Source organism: Mesoplodon bidens, assembly GCF_964165515.1.
Source record: "Mesoplodon bidens genome assembly, chromosome: 11".
NCBI classification, from domain to species: domain Eukaryota; kingdom Metazoa; phylum Chordata; class Mammalia; order Artiodactyla; family Ziphiidae; genus Mesoplodon; species Mesoplodon bidens.
In genome coordinates, this window is record NC_138167.1 from 9,296,650 (window position 1) to 9,316,819 (window position 20,170).

The 20,170-nt window shown below is 44.5% G+C and overlaps 1 protein-coding gene across 1 annotated transcript; it reads right to left on the minus strand.

The window, feature by feature from the left end:
* Positions 1-1,226: 1,226 nt before the first annotated feature.
* GPRC5D (G protein-coupled receptor class C group 5 member D) lies at positions 1,227-4,130 on the minus strand. The gene is given in 2 exon segments (XM_081248515.1): positions 1,227-1,817; positions 1,819-4,130. Coding segments are annotated over 2 exon segments (1,260 nt in total). The 5' UTR covers positions 2,820-4,130; the 3' UTR covers positions 1,227-1,558.
* Positions 4,131-20,170: the final 16,040 nt, after the last annotated feature.

A 20,170-nucleotide genomic window follows, 5' to 3' on the forward strand; every position in this document is an offset into this window, starting at 1 on the left:
TCTGCCTAGTTTTGGAGAGCCATCTATATGTTCTTTTCTACACTATCGATTGTTTTTCTGCCACAAAATATTGAGCTACGTTGACAATGGCTATCACTGGCAGAAATGGATTTTCTAACCATGCTCCAGGAATAGGATAGTTATAAGGAAACATTGTGCTTTTGAAAGCTCTTGCTTTTCCACTAAGACACGTCTTAGAACACTTTAAACACCTGCCTAGTCTTTTGGCCCTATGGAAAATTGATCATTACAAGTCCCAGTGCATTTTGGGTATTATGAAACTCTAAGAACTTTCTCTCTCTCTCTCTCTCTGACTTTTGTTTCCTGGAAACATAACAGCAACAAAGCAAACAGAAGACGTTTTATCCTATTTTTCGGTGAGAACTATGAGAAGTAGTTTCAAGAAAGATCGACTCTGTGATTCTGCCCCAAACCGCACATCATCAAAAGCAATGAAAAACTCTTAAGAGAAGGATGTATAGTGTCAATTTCCAACTCATGGTCAACTGAACTGAGAAGAATGAATGGATGCTTCCATCTGAACAGGATTGAAGTTGAGTATGTAATTAGCCATAGAGTACAGCTCAAAAAAAGTGTATGACTTAAAAGGAAAGCTTCTATTACTTTTTTTGAGCCTGGTGAGCATAATGTGCGCTATACAATATATAAAATAACATCATCTTTGCACATTACAAATACACTGTGAGAAATCAGATGCCTATTAAGACAAAAAATTTGATGTAAAACTGTGATACTGGGTTATGAATGATAGGCCAGATATTTCAGAAAGGGATTAATGAGTTTTGACCTATTTCCAGAAAACTGAAAGTAGCCACTAATTCCCCCAGGTTATGGGGGTCCAAGCCTCCTTGTTATCATGGATAATATATTTTATTCTTTAACAGTATAGAGTCAGGTGGCTTGGTCTTATATAAGGATACAAATCCGACCCAGAAATTATTATGAAAATGTCACGTAAGCAAGTTCTTTATTTCTATTAATGATTACACATCTGAGACTCTGCTCAGAATTCTGACTTAATGGCTCATCCTGTCACTTTTTGTAAACCTCGAAGGCTTTCAAGGAGTGAATGATTTACAAAGTAGGAATCCAGAAGTTATTGGGCTTTGAGACTCTAATGAGGTGATGAGTCGTACATATCAGTCTGTTATGATATTTGGGCAAGTCGGCTTTGAGACTTAAATTTGAAAAATGTCAGTCACTGGTGCCAGGGTTGCTTTTGCACTTGATGGCCAAAACATCTGCACTTAGCATGGTACCTCATGCAATGGCATGGCCCACGCCTAATTTGGGGCTGGTTAATTCATTTTATAGTGGGTGCCTTTCTTCATCCAGCATGGCTACTCAGAGCCACACCCTTTCTATTTAGGGCCTTTGAGTCATTTCTGTCTTGGCCTCTCCCCATAAATCTCTGTATTTCGGAGGAACTGATTATTCAGAAAAGTTTAACCTTGACTCTGAGTGTCCCCATCTCCAGGCTGGAGCTATGTAGTCACCCACCTAAATTCTGACCATTCCCTTTTCTTTCTCTCTTGGCTCATCCTCTTGCCCTGTTTTTTCTCCTGCTTCTCTTACGGGAGAGCCTCCCCAAGCGCCCCAGGAAAGTACCTCTTGAGAGTTGCTGATTCTCCGCTCTGAAGCTGCGTTCATAAGCTGGGAGTGGGCAGGCATTGCCTTGCAGAGGGCAATCCTGCTGACACGATCTATAGAGAAAGCACAGCTCCGGTATGATGTACAGCAGCAGGAAACCCCACGCGTTAGTGACCAGGGCGATGCAGAGGACAGGGTCGTCCCATTGGGTTGCCTGTCGTGAGCATGGAGATCCACACCACCCAGGTAATGATGGAGATGAGCACGGTGACCAAGATGAGCCTTCCGTGCTGCTTCCAGTTCTCACATGGCCCACAGAAGGTGGCTTTGGAGACGAAGAACGTGAGGGCCATCAGGAAGAGGACGTAAACCAGGAGGACCACGAAGTCCACCTTGAGTTGACAGGGTGTCATATCCATAAACATTGTACCTCTGGTCATGATGAGAGTCACATACTCAGTGGCGATGATCGTCTGCAACAGGCTGACACCGATAGCAATGCACAGAATTGTCATCCAAGAGGAGGGCACTTGACCCTGGACCAGCTTCACCAGGTTGGAGGCATGAGCCAAGAGGCACGAAGAACAGAGAGCAAAGAGGACCCCAAAGAGAAAGTAGTGGATGGGGTCAGTCTGCTGATTGAGCTGGATGATGAAGGCAAAAGCAAAGCTGAAGAGCCCCAGCCCACCCAGGAGGAGGAGGAACTGGGTGGGGAGGACATTCCACTGGCTGCAGTCTTGAACCCTTCTCATGAGGAAGGGAAATGCCAGGAGCAGCAAAACTGTAACTGCTATGCCAACTGCTGCCAGGGACTCCAGAACTATGCCCCATGCTCCCGTGGTGTCACAGAGGAAGTTATAGTCCCCAGTGGACTCTTTGCAGTCCTCATACATGGTCACTTGTAGGTGGACCTCACGAGAATGGTCTTTTGTTCCTGTGCAGAAAAAAAAAAAAAGTAAAAGAAAAAGGAACAGGGGCTTCCCTGGTGGTGCACTGGTTGAGAGTCCGCCTGCCGATGCAGGGGACACGGGTTCGTGCCCCGGTCCGGGAAGATCCCACGTGCCGCGGAGCGGCTGGGCCCGTGAGCCATGGCCGCTGATCCTGCACGTCCGGAGCCTGTGCTCCGCAACGGGAGAGGCCACAACAGTGAGAGGCCCGCGTACTGCAAAAAAAAAAAAAAAAAAAAAAAGGAACAAACATAACTTCATAACTTTACCTGCACCCTCAAGAACCCCTGTTGCGTAGTCTTGGGCAGGACACTATAATATCTCTGACTCCCACATGAAGACACCTGGACCTACTGAATGAAATAGGTCAAAACTATCAACCCCTCAAAACTATCCTAGCTCTATCCTGCTGGGAAAGGAGAACTATCTTCGCTTAGGGGCTCCAGATAACTCGTGAATTTTCACGTCATAATTTCCACCAAGGCTTTTTGAGGGCTAAGGCGGAATCTTTTTCATAAAAATCAGGCCTGTGACAACATTTGCATGATGGTTAGGACTCCAGTTATAGAGGCTCCAGAACAGGGGTTGTCAACATGAATGGACCATTTGCTCATTCAAGACATGAGGCACAGCTCGAAGGAGACAGGCAGATGATGTTTCCCAGTCATTTTAATGACTCTTCCTTCTTTTAATTCAAGTCAATCCAAGGCAGCTCATTACAGTTAAATACCCACTGGTGGTCTGTCAAAGAATTTTACAAAAAGGTCTCTGCCTTCGATTAACTTTTTGGAGAGTTTAGCGCCAAACTCTACGCCTTGCCTGGGGTTGTCTAGAAGAACATCACGCATATTCATTTAGAAACAAGTACCTTGCAGCTGAATACCCCTAGATCTACTCGCCTCCAGCTATTCCCAAGCCAGCTGCCTGGAGTGACCCAGGCTGACAGCTGAGGGCATGGCCCCTTCAGTCCCACTTACCTCCTCTGTGTGCACGCTGGAGGCCGAGACTGCAGTGGCTGCGAGGTTGTAAGTGCCAATGAGTAAGAAGGAGACGACCTCAGCGTCTTTAATCTCTCCCCAAACGGGCGAAAGGATGGAGGCCCGCACTCGGGTTCCTGCAGGGCCTATAAAGGGGTGTGGCTTTAGGAAAGACCGCCTCCTCCCCACAGCCTCCGAGTGACCTGGAGGCTGCGAGAGGCCCTCTGTTGGGCTCACGTGAGGACACTTTGTTCTTCTTCTGACCTGCTCCCTAAAAAGCCATCTCCAGTCTTCCCCACATCTTGATCATAAGATCCAAAAGAGCATCCATCCCAGAGGAATAAGACGTTTACTGGGCCATAAAGAAGGGTTACGCACATTAAAAGGGCCAGTGGTTGGCATCAGTGTGAATTAAGGGAGATTTGTCTTCTCTGCTCTGCCCGTTTCTTTTCCTCTCCTGTGGAGGTGCTTCCTCAGGCTTTGGCTGCCCATCAAGTGGGGTCCCTACCTGGACCAGCTCTTCCAGGATTGCCCAAGCCTTTCGTATAATTTCCCTCTCTCCTTGCTCTCCTCACCCCCATCAGAAGGTACTCTTTCTGGGTCTCATTCCATTGGGTCTTTCCCAGGGCCCAAGATAGGAGAACTTGCAGGTAAAAGTTCCAGCTGATATGGGTATAACATATTCTTTTTCTCTGTGGTGATGTATAATAGAGCGCACAGTACAGGGTCCAGGCTATGCTGACCGCAGGCCACCCCCCAAGCTCCTCTTCAAATTTACTTAACTCCTTGGTTCTTTTCCTGGATATTAGCCTTTTAAAAAAATGTTTGGAGGTTTTCCTTGCTTTCATTTTTTAAATGAATTATTATTTTTATTTTATTTAAAAAAATTTTTTATCGGGGTATAGTTGATTTACAATGTTGTGTTGGTTGGGGTGTACGGCAAAATGAATCAGTTATACATATACATATATCCCTTCTTTTTTTAGATTCCTTTCCCATGTAGGCTATTACAGAGTACTGAGTGGAGTTCCCTGTGCTAGACATTAGGTCCCTATTAGTTATCTACAATTAATTTTTTAAAATTGAAGTATAGTTGATTTACAATGTTATGTTAGATTCTGGTGTACAGCAAAGTGGTTCAGAGATATATATATCTTTGCTGTTTATATATATTCTTTTTCATGTTCTTTTCTGTTATGGTTTATTATAGGATATTGAATATATGGATATTTGCATTTGACAGAGGACTTCTGAAGACCCCAATCAGTGCTTGTTAGTGTGGTTTCAAGTGTCCCTGTGATCTGGCCCCTCCCTCCCCCATCCAACCATATTTCCTTCAGGTCTCCTGACCCTGGGTTTTATTCAGGTTGGCTTTCTCACTCCCATCTGCTTGCCTTCTCTTAGAGGTTGTCCCTGTCCTGAACTGCTTTTTTTTTTTTTTTTTTTTGCGGTACTTGGGCCTCTCACTGCTGTGGCCTCTCCCGTTGCGGAGCACAGGCTCCGGACGCGCAGGCCCAGCGGCCATGGCTCACGGGCCCAGCCACTCCGCGGCATGTGGGATCTTCGCGGACCGGGGCATGAACCCGTATCCCCTGCATCGGCAGGCGGACTCTCAGCCACTGCGCCACCAGGGAAGCCCCTGAACTGCCTTTTGCTTTCCTCCCACTTATCCTCTGTGCTCAATTCCCATTGATCCTGCTTCCTACCCAAATACACTTTCCCCACCTCTGAGGTCTAGTTCATCTTATCTCCTCTGTGAGCTTCCCTGATCACCCTGGGCCTCACTGATCACTCCTGCTGGGAACTCTACAACATGGAGGGTCTGTGCTGTCCAAAATGATGGAAATAATATTTTCTGCCCATTTTATTTGTATTAATCAATTTATTAATAACTATAAGCAATAAATGAATTTAAATAATACACCTATTAATTACTTTTATTTGTAATGGTCTCATTCCCTTGATTAGGCTTGTAGTTGCTTGGGGGTTAGGCTCCACATTTTATGTCCCCATAGCACCTGGCCCTGTGGGGAGCACCTCCTAGGTGATGGATGGGTTGATTAATTGAAGGATTCTAATGATAGAATTCCAGGCCATGTGAAGGTACTTTTTAGCAGTGTGTTTTTCCAACCAATGTTTTTAAATGGAAACCACCTGCCAATAAATCAGAATCTTAACAAATCCTGGACAAATTCATTCTGCAGTGGTGTTCTATCATATAAAGGCTCTTTAACTTTATTTTTTATTTTTAAAAATTTATTTATTTATTTATGACTGCGTTGGGTCTTTGTTGCTGTGCGCAGGCTTTCTCTAGTTGAGGTGAGCGGGGCTACTCTTCTTTGTGGTGTGCGGGCTTCTCACTGCGGTGGCTTCTCTTGTTGTGGAGCACGGGCTCTAGGCACGTGGGCTTCAGTAGTTGTGGCACGTGGGCTCAGCAGTTGTGGCTTGCGGGCTCTAGAGCACAGGCTCAGTAGTTGTGGTGCACGGGCTTAGTTGCTCCACAGCATGTGGAATCTTCCCGGACCAGGGCTCGAACCCGTGTCCCTGCATTGGCAGGCGGATTCTTAACCACTGCGCCACCAGGGAAGTCCCAAGATTCCTTAACTTTAAAAAGCTTTTTTTTTTCCTCTGAGAGAAGATGATTCTAGGGAGAAGAGTCCTCCCCTTTACTTGCTTTGGGCATAATCACGGTCTGTCTGAAGCTGTAAAAGCTAATCTAAAGTTTACGTTAAGCGTAAAGGAATTTTCCAGATGCTAAAATGTGACATCCAGGAGGATTCACTCAAAGACCCTGTGAGCTGTGAAACTGCTGTTAGTAGACCAACAGGAAGATTTCCCATTTAATTCTTCCAAGAGGACTATTTTGGTGACCCTGTCTCTCCTCCCATCCAGTTCTGGCTGGCCTTTAGTCATGGCATTCCTCACTGTTGTGAGGTTTGAGTTCCTGGTGTGTTAGTCTTCTAAGGATCTTCCTCCTGACCCCCTGATGGCTTGAGGCAGGTGAATTAATGGGTTAATGACAACAAAGCCCTATGAACACCTTAGATAAAAGAACTGTCACAGGTACTAATTATTGTTATTTTAAAATCTGGAGTCATAGAATTAGCCTATCTGCTCTGGGCCCTAAGGAAATGAGGGCTTCCTTTGCTTACACACATCCAGATTACTCACACCTCCTTACTTTTGTCTTTTATGTGGTGACAACATCACACCAAACAGCTCAGATATGGCTTTGAAAAATCAAATTATACTGATTACAATGAGTCCATTGAAAATGGAGATAAAACAGTCAAGAGGCCAAACGCCTTTTGCCAAACATCTATTTGCATTGTTTCCTTCTCCCAGAAACAGAGCTGGAGGGAATGTTAGAGCTGACCTAGTCTACCCCTTTCATTAATAATAATAATAAGGAAGCCACCATTATAACATGAGGAATTTAGCAATAAGGAAGCAGAGGCCCAGAATGATGAAGGGATGCGCCCCAGCGTTGTCTGACTCCTGGTCCCACTCTTGCTGCTGTACCAGGTTGCTTTCCTGACACTTCTCACCTCGTGAGGACAGGCCCTAAGAGAGATAAGCCCTTAGATGTGACAAGTTGGTCATGACCTGAAAGAAAAAAAAAAGATTAGGAGAGCGCATCACATACCCTTCATCCCGAAACAGCTGTCATGGCAACCATGTGAGCACCAGCTAGCTGTGTGAGATGGGGTGAGTTAGCTGGGAACGTCATTCATTCTTTTGCTCACTGCCCTCTCCAAGGTTGGCTTCATGGGGGGGCCACCTGTGCCATTGTTCAGGGCCCAACACACAGAAGTGTCCTGTACTTGGAATCTAATGCTTTGCTGTCACTGTTTTGAAATTCTTATTAATTTAATCTTTGAATTTGTGTTTTATCAGTGAAGTCAGATGGGACAATGGAGCGGGCACTGGGGGCTTGGAGCCTTGGCTCATGCATGACCTGCTTTCCATGGTGTCTATGTCTCATCGCCTCCCTGTCTCTCTGGGACAGGTTCTCAGCCACCCCTCCATGCCACCCCAGGTGCACTGCGTCACCTGGTTTCCCCTGTCTCTCGACAGCTGCCACATTCCACTGGGCTCACCTGTCTGACGTGGGTTGGGGTGATGGGCCCTTGGAAACGGGGGATTGACTTATGTCCAAGCAGGGTCCTACATTTTCATTGTGCACTGGGCCCTGCAAATTATGTAGCTGGCCCTGGGCATCTCCTTCAGTTTTCTGGTATATGATGGCTAACTTGATCAATTTCCTATCAGGACGTTAATGTTGTACAGTTTAATTGTATATTATAATGTGCAGTTAGTTGTGAAGAACCGCAGTGTTTTATTTGGGTCAGGAAATTGTGAAGACTCTCAACTGAGTATTATTTAATTAGTATTCAGAGTATTTGGGGGGAAGGAAGTTATCTGACATTTTTTCCCCAGTTGGTGGCTATTATAACTTTTTTTTTGGCTACATTGGGTCTTCGTTGCTGCGCGTGGGCTTTCTCTAGTTGCGGCGAGCAGGGGCTACTCTTCATGGGCTTAGCTGCTCCACAGCATGTGGGATCTTCCCAGACCAGGGACCGAACCCGTGTCTCCAGCATTGGCAGGCAAATTCTTAACCACTGCACCACCACGGAAGTCCCTATTATAACATTTTAATTGAACTAATATTCATTGCTCTTATACTGGGTTGTTTTATCATTATTAGTAGAAAGAAGATGATGGGAAAAATGTAGAGGTATGTTCAAGTTCAACTTCTCGATCTGGAAGTGTAAACATGACATTTTTGAGAAAAATGCTGACCAATAAAAATTTTTATTTTATTTGAGCTGCATTCTGAAAAGGACGAAGTAGATGCAAAACCTTATAATGAAGATAATTTAAGTGTGATTTAATAAAATATGCAAAGCTTAACAAAAATGAGAGACAGCATATAAGTTGTGATGAAATTTTTACAAATGAAAACTTAAAATCTTCAAAATTAAAAACACACCCGAGAAAATAACATGGTCACCTGTCAATAAGTCCCTCACGTTTCCGAAGGGAAAATACATAAATTTATCAATGATTTCTAAGTTGTCATCTACTATTAATGAAAGAGACTTCTAATAATCTATTTAACAATGTATTAAGTGGCAAAAAGGTAAACGGGTCACACAGCTGCTAAAAATTATTCTTCCAGTATGTATGGAATAGTACATATGATTTTTGAGGGTAAAATGATAGATCAGCTGACAAATTAAAAATTAAACCTCTTAATATCTCAGAATATCTCACCAAATCTGTACTACTGCAGAACATAGGGAAGCAACGCTTTAGTGCAATTATAGTCTGATATAGAGTTTGTGATTCAGCTTGATAAAAGCACTGATATAAATTTCCAACACTTTCGATTAGATCAGATATGAGTGACAAAAGGATTTTTTTCTTTTTTTAAAAATATATTTATTGGAGTATAATTGCTTTACAATGTTGTGTTGGTTTCTGCTGTACAACAAAGTGAATCAGCTACACATATACATATATCCCCATATCCCCTCCCTCTTGCGTCTCCCTCCCACCCTCTCTATTCCACCCCTCTGCCACAAAGCATCCAGCTGATCTCCCTGTGCTATGCGGCTGCTTCCCACTAGCTATCTGTTTTACATTTGGTAGTGTATATATGTCAGCGCTACTCTCTCACTTTGTCCCAGCTTACCCTTCCTCCTCCCCATGTCCTCAAGTCCGTTCTCTATGTCTGAGTCTTTATTTCTGCCTTGCCACTAGGTTCATCAGTACCATTTTTTTTAGATCCCATATATGCGCTTTAGCATATGGTATTTGTTTTTCTCTTTCTGACTTACTTCACTCCATATGACAGACTCTAGGTGCATCCACCTCATTACAAATAACACAATTTTGTCCCTACAAAAGGATTTTTTGGTGGTGTTTAATTTCACTTACAACTGGATTAGATATGATCTCTGAGTTGGAAAATATATATATATATATTTTTAATATATTTATTTATTAATGGCTGCATTGGGTCTTCATTGCTGTGTGCAGGCTTTCTCTAGTTGCAGCGAGCGGGGGCTACTCTTTGTTGCAGTGCACGGGCTTCTCATTGTGGTGGCTTCTCTTATTGCGGAGCATGGGCTCTAGGCACGTGGGCTTCAGTAGTTGTGGCTTGCAGGCTCAGTAGTTGTGGCTCACGGGCTTCAGTAATTGCAGCACGCGGGCTCTAGAGCACAGGCTCGGTAGTTATGGTGCATGGGCTTAGTTGCTCTGTGGCATGTGGGATCTTCCCGGACCAGGGATTTAACCCATGTCCCCTGCATTGGCAGGCAGATTCTTAACCACTGCGCCACCAGGGAAGCCCAAAAACATATTGCTAATTCAGCTGTTTAAACTGGAAAACTGTAGAGGAATTACAAGCTTAGACAACAAATATGACCACAAAAATGACTAACAACCATGGTTTATTCATCATGAAGCTTTGGCACCTAAAGAAATTTTACTTGAACCTCACAAATGTATTGAAATCAAATGAAATGCCAGTGAGCAAAACCTTTAGACATATTTTGTTCAGATGTTGGAGCTGGCTATATCCACTTACGTACAGGGTGGAATTCTTGGTTGCCAGATGGTAAAATACTAAGCTAAGCATAACACATACACTCAGAAATAAGATGTAGATTTCTTGAATTGAAAAACTGTCTCATTTGGCAAATATTTTTGGACATGGTATTTGGATAATAAAAGTGCACGTTTAACTGATTTTGGGACATTCTTAAGTACAATTTTGGAAGAAAATCATGATATATTTTAACATGTCAAACACATTCAAGGATTCCAAAAGACATGGTGGTTTTAAAAGATGGCTGTAATTCATCAAGAGATGGGGTCGAATTCCCCTCCACTTGAAGCCCTGGCTGGCCTTAGTGATTCTCTTGTAACCAATAAAATGGGGTGGAGGTGATGATGTGCAAATTCTACCAAGCCTAGGTCAAAATATGCCTTGCCGCTTCAGTTTTGGTCCCTTGGAATGCTTGGTCTCTGGCTGCTTTCTCCTGAGACACAGTTGCTTTGTTCTTAGAATCCCAAGCCACACAAGAGACCACATGTAAGTTCTCTGGTCAACAGCACCAGCTGAGTCCAGCCTTCCAGCCATCATGGCCAAAGTACCAGACATGGGAATGGAAAAGCCAGTTGAGAAATGGATCCTCTTGTTCCAGCAGTTCAGTTAAACCTTCGCTAAACAGGATTTATGTACATGTCAAATGCAAGACTTACTTGCATTGCTATGAGTTTTCTACAAGTTAAAGTTTATTTCTATAGAGTTCTAAAATAGCCTAGTCGAAGCCAAAGGCACACATCTTTATAGGATCAGGTAATCTCAGAGGCACCAGCATTCCATCGAAAGGATGTTCATTCCAAAGTCTTTAAATTTTCCTTATAAAGAAGGTAATTCTAGCTGCTGTACGTTCCCAACATAATTGTAACACATAGAATGGAAGGTTATAAAGTCAGTTTGAATGAAATAAAGTTAGAGATATGCATTGTTACATTTTGCTTTTCTCTCAAGGTCACAATCATTACTTTTTCGAGGAAAATATGAAGATTGAAAGAAAAATGTTTGAATAAAAGATCCATTTGAGGGACTTCCCTGGTGGTGCAGTGGTTAAGACTGCGCGCTCCCAATGCAGGGGGCCCAGGTTCGATCCCTGGCCAGGGAACTAGATCCCACACGCATGTTGCAACTAAGAGTTCGCACGCCACAACTAAGGAGCCTGAATGCCGCAACTAAGGCCCAGCACAACCAAATAAATAAATAAATATTTAAAAGAACAAGATCCATTTGCTTTTCAAAACTGTGAATCAATAATTGAATTAAACTTGAACAATGAAGATAATAAATGATTGCATTTAATTCTTTTTTTTTTTTTTTTTTTTTTTTTGTGGCACTCGGGCCTCTCACTGTCGCGGCCTCTCCCGTTGCGGAGCACAGGCTCCGGACGCGCAGGCTCCGGACGCGCAGGCTCAGTGGCCATGGCTCTCGGGCCCAGCCGCTCCGCGGCATGCGGGACCCTCCTGGATCGGGGCACGAACCCGTGTCCCCTGCATCGGCAGGTGGACTCTCAACCACTGCGCCACCAGGGAAGCCCACATTTAATTCTTATACTGAAGAATGATAAAAAGACATTATGTTTATCATGTGAATTAAGATTAAAGAAAAATTTCCAGTGCTAAATAGAGAGTATTACTATATTACTAATCAACAACAACCTATCTGGGTGAATTTTTAGGGTTTTCAGTTTTGTTTGGATTTAAAAAGGGAAAGAACCAGGTCCAACAGTGTACCAGATGTACACACTGCTTTCTCCTCAGGTAGTCCATGGAATGAATTTACAAACAGGTAAGCACATTTGTTCACTAAATAAAAATCATGTCTAAATTTTTGTTTCTGTGTTGTTATTTAAAGTTTTTACATTCTATATAAATATCAATAAAATACTATGCTATGTTGTCTCTGCTATGCTTTTTAAAATGACTTTTTATTATTTATTTTGGCCATGCTGCACAGCGTGTGGGATCTTAATTCCTCCACCAGGGATTGAACCCATGCCTCCTGCATTGGAAGCATGGAGTCTCAACCACAGGACCACCAGGGAAGTCCCTAACAGACTTTTTAGAAAAAGCAGTTTGAGGTTTACAGAAAAATGGAGTGTAAAATCCAGAGTTCCCATTCTCCCCCTTTCCCACCTCCTACTCCAGTTTCCCCTATTATTAACATCTTGAAATAGTATGGTACATTTGTTACTATTGATGAACTAATATCGATACATTATTATTACCTGAAGTCTATTGTTTCTGATGTTTACATTTGTTCTTTGTGTTGTAAATTCTATGGATTTTGACAAATGTATAATAACGTGTATCCATCATTACAGGATCATATAGTATCGTTTCACTACTCTAAAAATCACCTGTGCTCCCCTCTTCCTCCCTCCCTCTCTCCCCTACTCTGCTTTTACTTTACCATTGGTAGTAATGGGAAATACCTTTTCATAAAACATGTGTTACGTGTGTGTATGTGTGAGCGCTCGTTCTGGATTGAAAGGTAAAATGTATTTCTGATGCTGGGTTGGGATGAAAAAGAAGCTTGAAAAATACTAGTCTCATCAAATGAGCACTTGCTCACCCTCTGACTTGAGTTGGATGTTTGCTATGATCTTGGGCAAGTGTCTTGATCTCTTTAAGCTTAATAAATGTTTCCTCTTCCCTGTGGGTCTATTTACATAAAGGAAAAACGGATTTTTGTGATCATTTGGTCTGGGCTTAGTTAAAGAGTTTTGAAAGCAACATGATGGTATAAACCACACCAAAAGTTAAGTAAGACTGCTTAGCCTAAGAGTACTACGAATTTTAAAGGACTTTTATACCTTAATTATCAGCGTGCAAAGGATTATGTTAAATTCAAATGTTAGGTCTTACATATTAAAGTAGCCCATTTATTTACTCCTAGAACCTCTCCCTAGAAATATGTTGTTGGCATTAACTCACTCATGGGCTTGTTCATTCTTCTAATGACTTTTTAAAATTTTTTATTTATTTATTTTTGGCGTTGGGTCTTCATTGCTGCACGCGGGCTTTCTCTAGTTGTGTTGAGCGGGGGCTACTCTTCGTTGCGGGCTCAGTAGTTGTGGCTCATGGGCCCAGTTGCTCCGTGGCATGTGGGATCCTCCCAGACCAGGACTCGAACCCGTGTCCCCTGCATTAGCAGGCAGATTCTCAACCACTGCGCCACCAGGGAAGCCCCTCGCTCTACTTTTTAATTTTCCACAGCCTTTATTGCTTTCTAAAATATAATGTAACAAAGAATTGTTCACTCTCTCTATTCCCTACCCTACAAGGGCAAGGGTCTTTGTCTGTTTTGTTCACTGATAAATCTAATTGCCCAGAACAGTGCTTGGCTTATGGCAGGGGCTCGGGAAATACCTGTGAAATGAATGAATGATGAGAAGGACTTCAGAATGTGTTTAGCCAGAGGGCGGAGCCAAATATCACAAACAATAAGCACAGGCTAAAGTAGGGCGAAGGGGGAAGACTTAGAGGCGGAGTCAGCAAAAGGTGTGTTCTCTCCCAGAGTCCCACTCCTGACGGGGCACGGCTGCGGGCACTGCGGCTGACTTCGTGCCGCAGGAGAGGATCCCCACTCCTCCCCACCCGCCCCTCCATCTCCTGTAAGAGACACTGGGAGGCCAAGCCATCAAGATGAAATGGGGGCTTTCCTGGGGAAGGGGTGGGGAATGGCCCTGTTGGCAGGAGGAATGTTCTGACCTCAGATGATAGCTGCGTGGGGAGGGGAAACTGCCTGAGGTCCATCCAGCAAATAAGGAAGATTTGTCTCTTAGGATGAGCTCCAGTTTTTTTATTTTTATCTTTTTACTTATTTTTTTTTGGCTGCGTTGGGTCTTCGTAGCTGCGCGCGGGCCTTTCTCTAGTTGTGGCGAGCAGGGGCTACTCTTCGTTGTGGTGCACGGGCTTCTCATTGCGGTGGCTTCTCTCATTGTGCAGCACGGGCTCTAGGTCTGTGGGCTTCAGTAGTTGTGGTACGTGGGCTCATTAGTTGTGGCTCGTGGGCTCTAGAGCGCAGGCTCAGTAGTTGTGGCGCATGGGCTTTGTTGCTCCGTGGCATGTGGGATCTTCCTGGACCAGGGCTCGAACCCATGTCCCTTGCATTGGCAGGCGGATTCTTAACCACTGTGCCACCAGGGAAGCCCTGATTTCTGGTTTTTTGACTTGAGCAAGTTCATAAATGGTGGTGCTATTTAGAGAGTGGAGGAAGGTGGAGGGAGGAAAAGGTTTGGGGGGATGGAAGAGTCTGAATCAAGACTTCTGTTCTGGGCATGTCGAGTCTGAGAAATCTGTGAATTACTTGTGTGGATACATCAAGCAGTTCGTTGGATCTGTGCATCTGGAGCTTATAGATTTATTTCTGCCTCTTTGTACTTTTTTTATGTCCAGCTTCCTGTTGGCATTGCAGATATACACCAAGCTGGAGAGCACACAGGTGGGCTGGCTATCCCTCTGCATCCTTATTTCCCAGCTTGCTTTCAGCAGTTGCAAGAATCGGGAAAACATAATCATTCATTTATTCATCCCACAACCATACACTGAGCTTTCACTGGGAGCTGAGAGTACAGAAGTGAATACTACTAAATATCAGCCCTCAGGAAAATCACATTTAGTTGGTGAGACATGCTGACAAATACTTGAGATTTCTGTACTCTGAGATGTGTGTAACTTAAGGAATAAATGAATACTTCCACCTCCTGCAAGAGAGAATGGATCTTAGCAGTGCCTTATGAGACCGTACAAGTGGTTATTTCAAAGTTTTTATGCTTTTTGTCACAAAACATGCAGGACAAAACTTGAGGGACAGTTCAGAGTATGTCTCAGCAATGAACCCATTTCTTACTTCTGCATGCCTGAGGGTCACATGTTGAAAGGAGATGGGATGCATAAAAAAATCAAGTCAGGAAAAGAGATGGGCTGGAAATGAGCGCTTGGGAGTCACCAGGACATGGATGGTCAGAGAACCAGTGGGTGTGATCTGCATCGTCACAGATGGGCTCATCTTGGGAGAGTGTGCAGAGATGATGCGGTAATAAGGGGACAGAGTAGGTCATCCTCCCTTCCCCCACCTCGGAGAACGCCAACATTTAAGGGCTGGGCGGGAGACAGAAGCCAATGAGGGAAGGAGGGAAGCGGTCAGAGGTGGGTGCACCTGCAGATTGACAGGTTACAGGTGCCAAAGGAGGAACTCAAGGGGGAAGGAGAGGTGTCAGTGTCAGCTGGTACAGAGGAGTATCCAACCCAGTGGGGACCAAGTGTGCCTGCTGGACTTTGTGGATGCAGATCAGTTTCAGAGGAAGTACCTGTCTATGAATGGAGCGACGGAGACGAACACTGTGCGCGGAGTGACTTGTTAGGCAGTTTGTGGGGGAAATGGGAGCCCTGACATGGTGCCTGGAAAGCCAGATGGGACCGAGGCGAGGTTTTCGTCTGTTCACGTTGGAGCGTGCGAGGGAGCACGATTATGTGGTAGGAGGAAAGCGCCACGGAAGAGAGAGAGACTGAAGTCATAAGGACGGAGTGAAACAGATGGGAATTCCGAGGGAAGGGCGAGACCTGGCTCCCAGCACAAGTGACAGGATCCGCCTTGTCTGGCAGGTGGGACACCTCATCCTCGAGAGAGAGGCCAGGAGGCAAGGAAGGCGTCCTCCACTGCGTACCAAGCTGCTTCTGCTAAGGATGAAACCGACTCCCCAAACCCTCCTTCCTCCACGGAGCCCTTGCAGATGCATCCAAGTGCTGAAGGATCCTCCGGATTCTTAGAGTGGCTGAGGCTCTGCTGGGCTCTGCCTCTGGTTCAGGAGACCCCATTCATTTGTGGGTCTGCTCACAGGGCAAATACCCTGCGTGAGTCCACAGCGTGGCAGCCCGGAGGAAAGGACTCTGGGAGTGGAGACAACAAGATTACATACATGCATTATATGTTCAGAGGCACATATGCCGTGGGGTGGGGGGAGAAGGAATTGGATGAAGGTGGTCAAAAGGTAGAAACTTCCAGTTATAAGATGAGTAAGTCCTAGGGATGTCATGCACAACAGGATAAATAGAATTCTCACTGATGTCTGTTACACAGGAGAGATGTTAAGAGAGTAAACCTGAAGTTTTCTCATCACAAGGAAAATATATTTTTTTTATTTCTTCAACGTTGGTTCTTTTTTTTTTTTTTGGCTGTGCCACATGGCTTGTGGGATGTTCCCCGACCAGGGATTGAACCTGGGTCCTGGAGGTGAAAGCCCAGAGTCCTAACCACTAGGCCACCAGGGAGCTTCCATTTAATGGTGTTTCTATATAAGATGATGGATGTTCACTAAACTTATTATAATAATTATTTCATGATGTATGGAAGTCATTATGCCGTACATTTTAAAGTTCTACAGTGCTGTATGTTAATTATATCTCACCGAAACCTGAAGAAAAAAAATTCCATATTTTGTAGACATTATTTAATGTGGGACAATGGTCCTGTGTTAGTACACCAGAACTTCTTTTAGCTCACTGTTTTTTTTTTTCCAGTAAGCGGGCCTCTCACTGTTGTGGCCTCTCCCGTGGCGGAGCACAGGCTCCGGATGCGCAGGCTCAGCGGCCATGGCTCACGGGCCCAGCCGCTCCGCGGCATGTGGGATCTTCCCAGACCGGGGCACGAACCCATGTCCCCTGCATCGGCAGGCAGACTCTCAACCACTGCGCCACAGGGTAAGCCCTTAGCTCACTTTTAATCTATAGAGGGAGAGAAGACAGACAGGGCTGCTGCTGTGACAGGGGGCAAATAGGTTGCTGCTGGGTCTCCGTGCTGTTTCTGGAGTTGTAAGTTCATGGAGTTTGTTTATCTGCATTCCGGGCAGCGGCATACGCCCTAGGGACATAGGGATTATACCACTGCCACTGTGGCGGAGCCTCGGAATAAATGATACAGGGAAGAGGGAGCATCCACCCAGTACACTCATGTGTAGAGTCACATTCTGCTTCATTTCCTGTCTTGCCAGACAAGGAAAACAGACATTGAACTGAGTGTTTAGTAGTATTTGGCCTTGGAGTTAAACTGCCTGCGTTCCACTCCTGGCTCAGCTGGGTACCATCTGTGTAGCCTGGAGCGTGTTAACGAACCTCTCTGAGCTGCTCCAGTTCATCTGTAAATGGGGAGAGACGACAGTGCCTGGGACTGCCTCATAGGACTGTGGTGTCTAATAAATAAGGTAAGTCGTGTAATGAGCTTGCACAGTGAATGCTTAATAAATGTTAGCTATCAATAACTTACTTTTAAAAATTCAAATGGATCTACATTAAGAAGATTGAGCGTCTACTGTACACATACCGTTATGCTAGGGGGTGACGTGGGGACTATAAATCACTAGAAAGAGGGGTGTAAACGGAGGGCTCAGGGAAGAATTCAAAGACTCTTGAGCTGGGACTCGAGGGATGGGGAGAGGATGGATAGGGAGACGTGGGGGGGCGGATTCTAGGTGTGGGAACAGAGCGAGTAAAGTGGGGGACAGTGCAGGGGAACCAGCATTTATTCTCGTTCTGCTGGAGGGTAAGGAACCCAAGAGAGAGGAAGAGGCATGGTCTGAGAAGTGGCTGTGTTTGGGCCAGCTCATAAACTGACTTTTTGATGAGGGTCTAATTAATTCATTGCCAAGGAAAAGGTAATTCAGGTTTTGTTTTTGTTTTTTTTTTGTTTTTTTTTTGCGGTATGCGGGCCTCACTGCTGTGGCCTGTCCTGTTGTGGAGCACAGGCTCCGGACATGCAGGCCCAGCGGCCATGGCTCACGGGCCCAGGACCACCGCGCCACCAGGGAAGCCCGGTAATTCAAGTTTTACCTGATGTTTGATTATGCGATAGCTCTACACAGCCCACACCAACTCCTGCCACACCTTCAGTCAACTCTGGCCATTTTCACCTTACATGGATTGGTTCCTTTTTTTTTTTTAAGATTTTTTTGATGTGGACCTTTTTTAAAGTCTTTACTGAATTTGTTACAATACTGCTTCTGTTTTATGTTTTGGTTTTTTGGCCACGAGGCAGGTGGGATCTTAGCTTCCTGATCAGGGATCAAACCCGCACCCCCTACATTGGAAGGTGAAGTCTTAACCACTGGACCACCAGGAAAGTCCCCACGGATTGGTTCTTGATTCTGCATTTGTAGATACTGCTTGAGACTATCCCCTAATTCCTAGAGAATGCTGGTTTTTATAGAAACCAAATACTTTAAAGGAAAAACCTGGAGTTTGTCAAGGATACACATTCAAAGGCAAAACCCATGACACTTGGCCAAATAAATACCCATCCGTGTGGCATGCTATGAAGCTTTAATTACTGTGCTCAAGATCAAGGTAACATTACTCAAGAGTGGAGAAGCCAAATGTAAATGAAGGAGGTCTTCCTTAAACAGGTGATGACCAACTCCCTGAGCTCAGCCAAGAGTCCCACGGTATTTATACATAATCACCTGACGGCCTGTAAACACTCACATAAGCAGGAAAGTGTAGAATTGTGTTGTGGTACATGCAGGACAAAATTTATGAGGTGGTACTCACAGAACATACAAGGGACATTTAAAAATTTTTTTCAATTTTATCAATATTTTAAAAATTGAAGTATAGTTGATTTACAGTGTTGTGTTAATTTCTGCTGTATAGCAAAGTGATTGTTATACATATATGTATTCTTTTTTTAATATTCTTTTCCATTATAGTTTATCATAGGATATTGAATATAGTTCCGTGTGCTATACAGTAGGACCTTGTTGTTTATCCATTCTAGATATAATCGCTTACATCTCTCACCCCAGCCTCCCACTCCATTCCTCCCCCAACCCCTTCCCCCTTGGCAACCACCAGCCTGTTCTCCCTGTCAGTGATTCTGTTTCCGTTTTGTAGAAAGGTTCATTTGTGTCATATTTTAGATTCCACGTATAAGTGATATCATATGACATTTGCCTTTCTCTTTCTGACTTACTTCACTTAGTATGATAATCTCTAGTTGCATCCATGTTGCTGCAAATGGCATTATTTCGTTCTTTTTTATGGCTGAGTAGTATTCCGTTGTATACATGTACACAATGAGTTGCATACAAGAATACTAATGGCACAGGAAGATGGTCTGTGGTGGAAGGCAGAGCATCCTTATACATGCAACTCCAGGGAGGCTGCGGCCTTAAGGCTGTGATTCTGAGCATTACACCTAGAGTGCAGTTTGAATATTTGCTAATATCTCTACTGTTTACTGTTTTCAAACTTAATTATACAACAATCTAAAATACCGGCCAGGGCTTCCCTGGTGGCGCAGTGGTTCGGAGTCCGCCTGCCGATGCAGGGGACGCGGGTTCGTGCCCCGGTCCAGGAGGACCCCACATGCCGCGGAGCGGCTGGGCCCGTGAGCCATGGCCGCTGAGCCTGCGCGTCCCGAGCCTGTGCTCTGCAACGGGAGAGGCCATGGCGGTGAGAGGCCCGCGTACCGCAAAAATAAAAAAAATAAAAAATAAAATACCGGCCATATGTTCTACTCCTCTAGGGAGAGGAGGAGAGGGATGGGGCCAGAGGGTCTTTTCATTGACCTCTATTTTGGGAAAGATACGGACAAGGAAGTGGTTTGGAGTTGGGGAAAAAAGATTGCTTTAGGGACTTCCCTGGCGGTCCAGAGGTTGAGACTTTGCCTTCCAACGCAGGGGGTGTGGGTTCAATCCCTTGCCAGGGAGCTAAGATCCCACATACCTTGGGGCCAAAACACCAAAGCATAAAACAGAAGCAGTATTGTAACAAATTCATAAAGACTTTGAAAATAGTCCATATCAAAAAAAATCTTAAAAAACAAAATAGATTGCTTCATTAGTCCATAGATTGGCAACTAGCAACCCTGGTCTCTGTTGTTGTTCTATTTTTCATTATTTAATCCAGAATGAGGATAAACAACTTATTTCCTTGGCTCCTGTCCCTCTCTTTTCTTAATTCACTGTTTGATGCCGTCCCGTCAGTCACCTGTGTCCTCACTGTGGGGCAGGAGCCTGAAAGCCCTCCCTT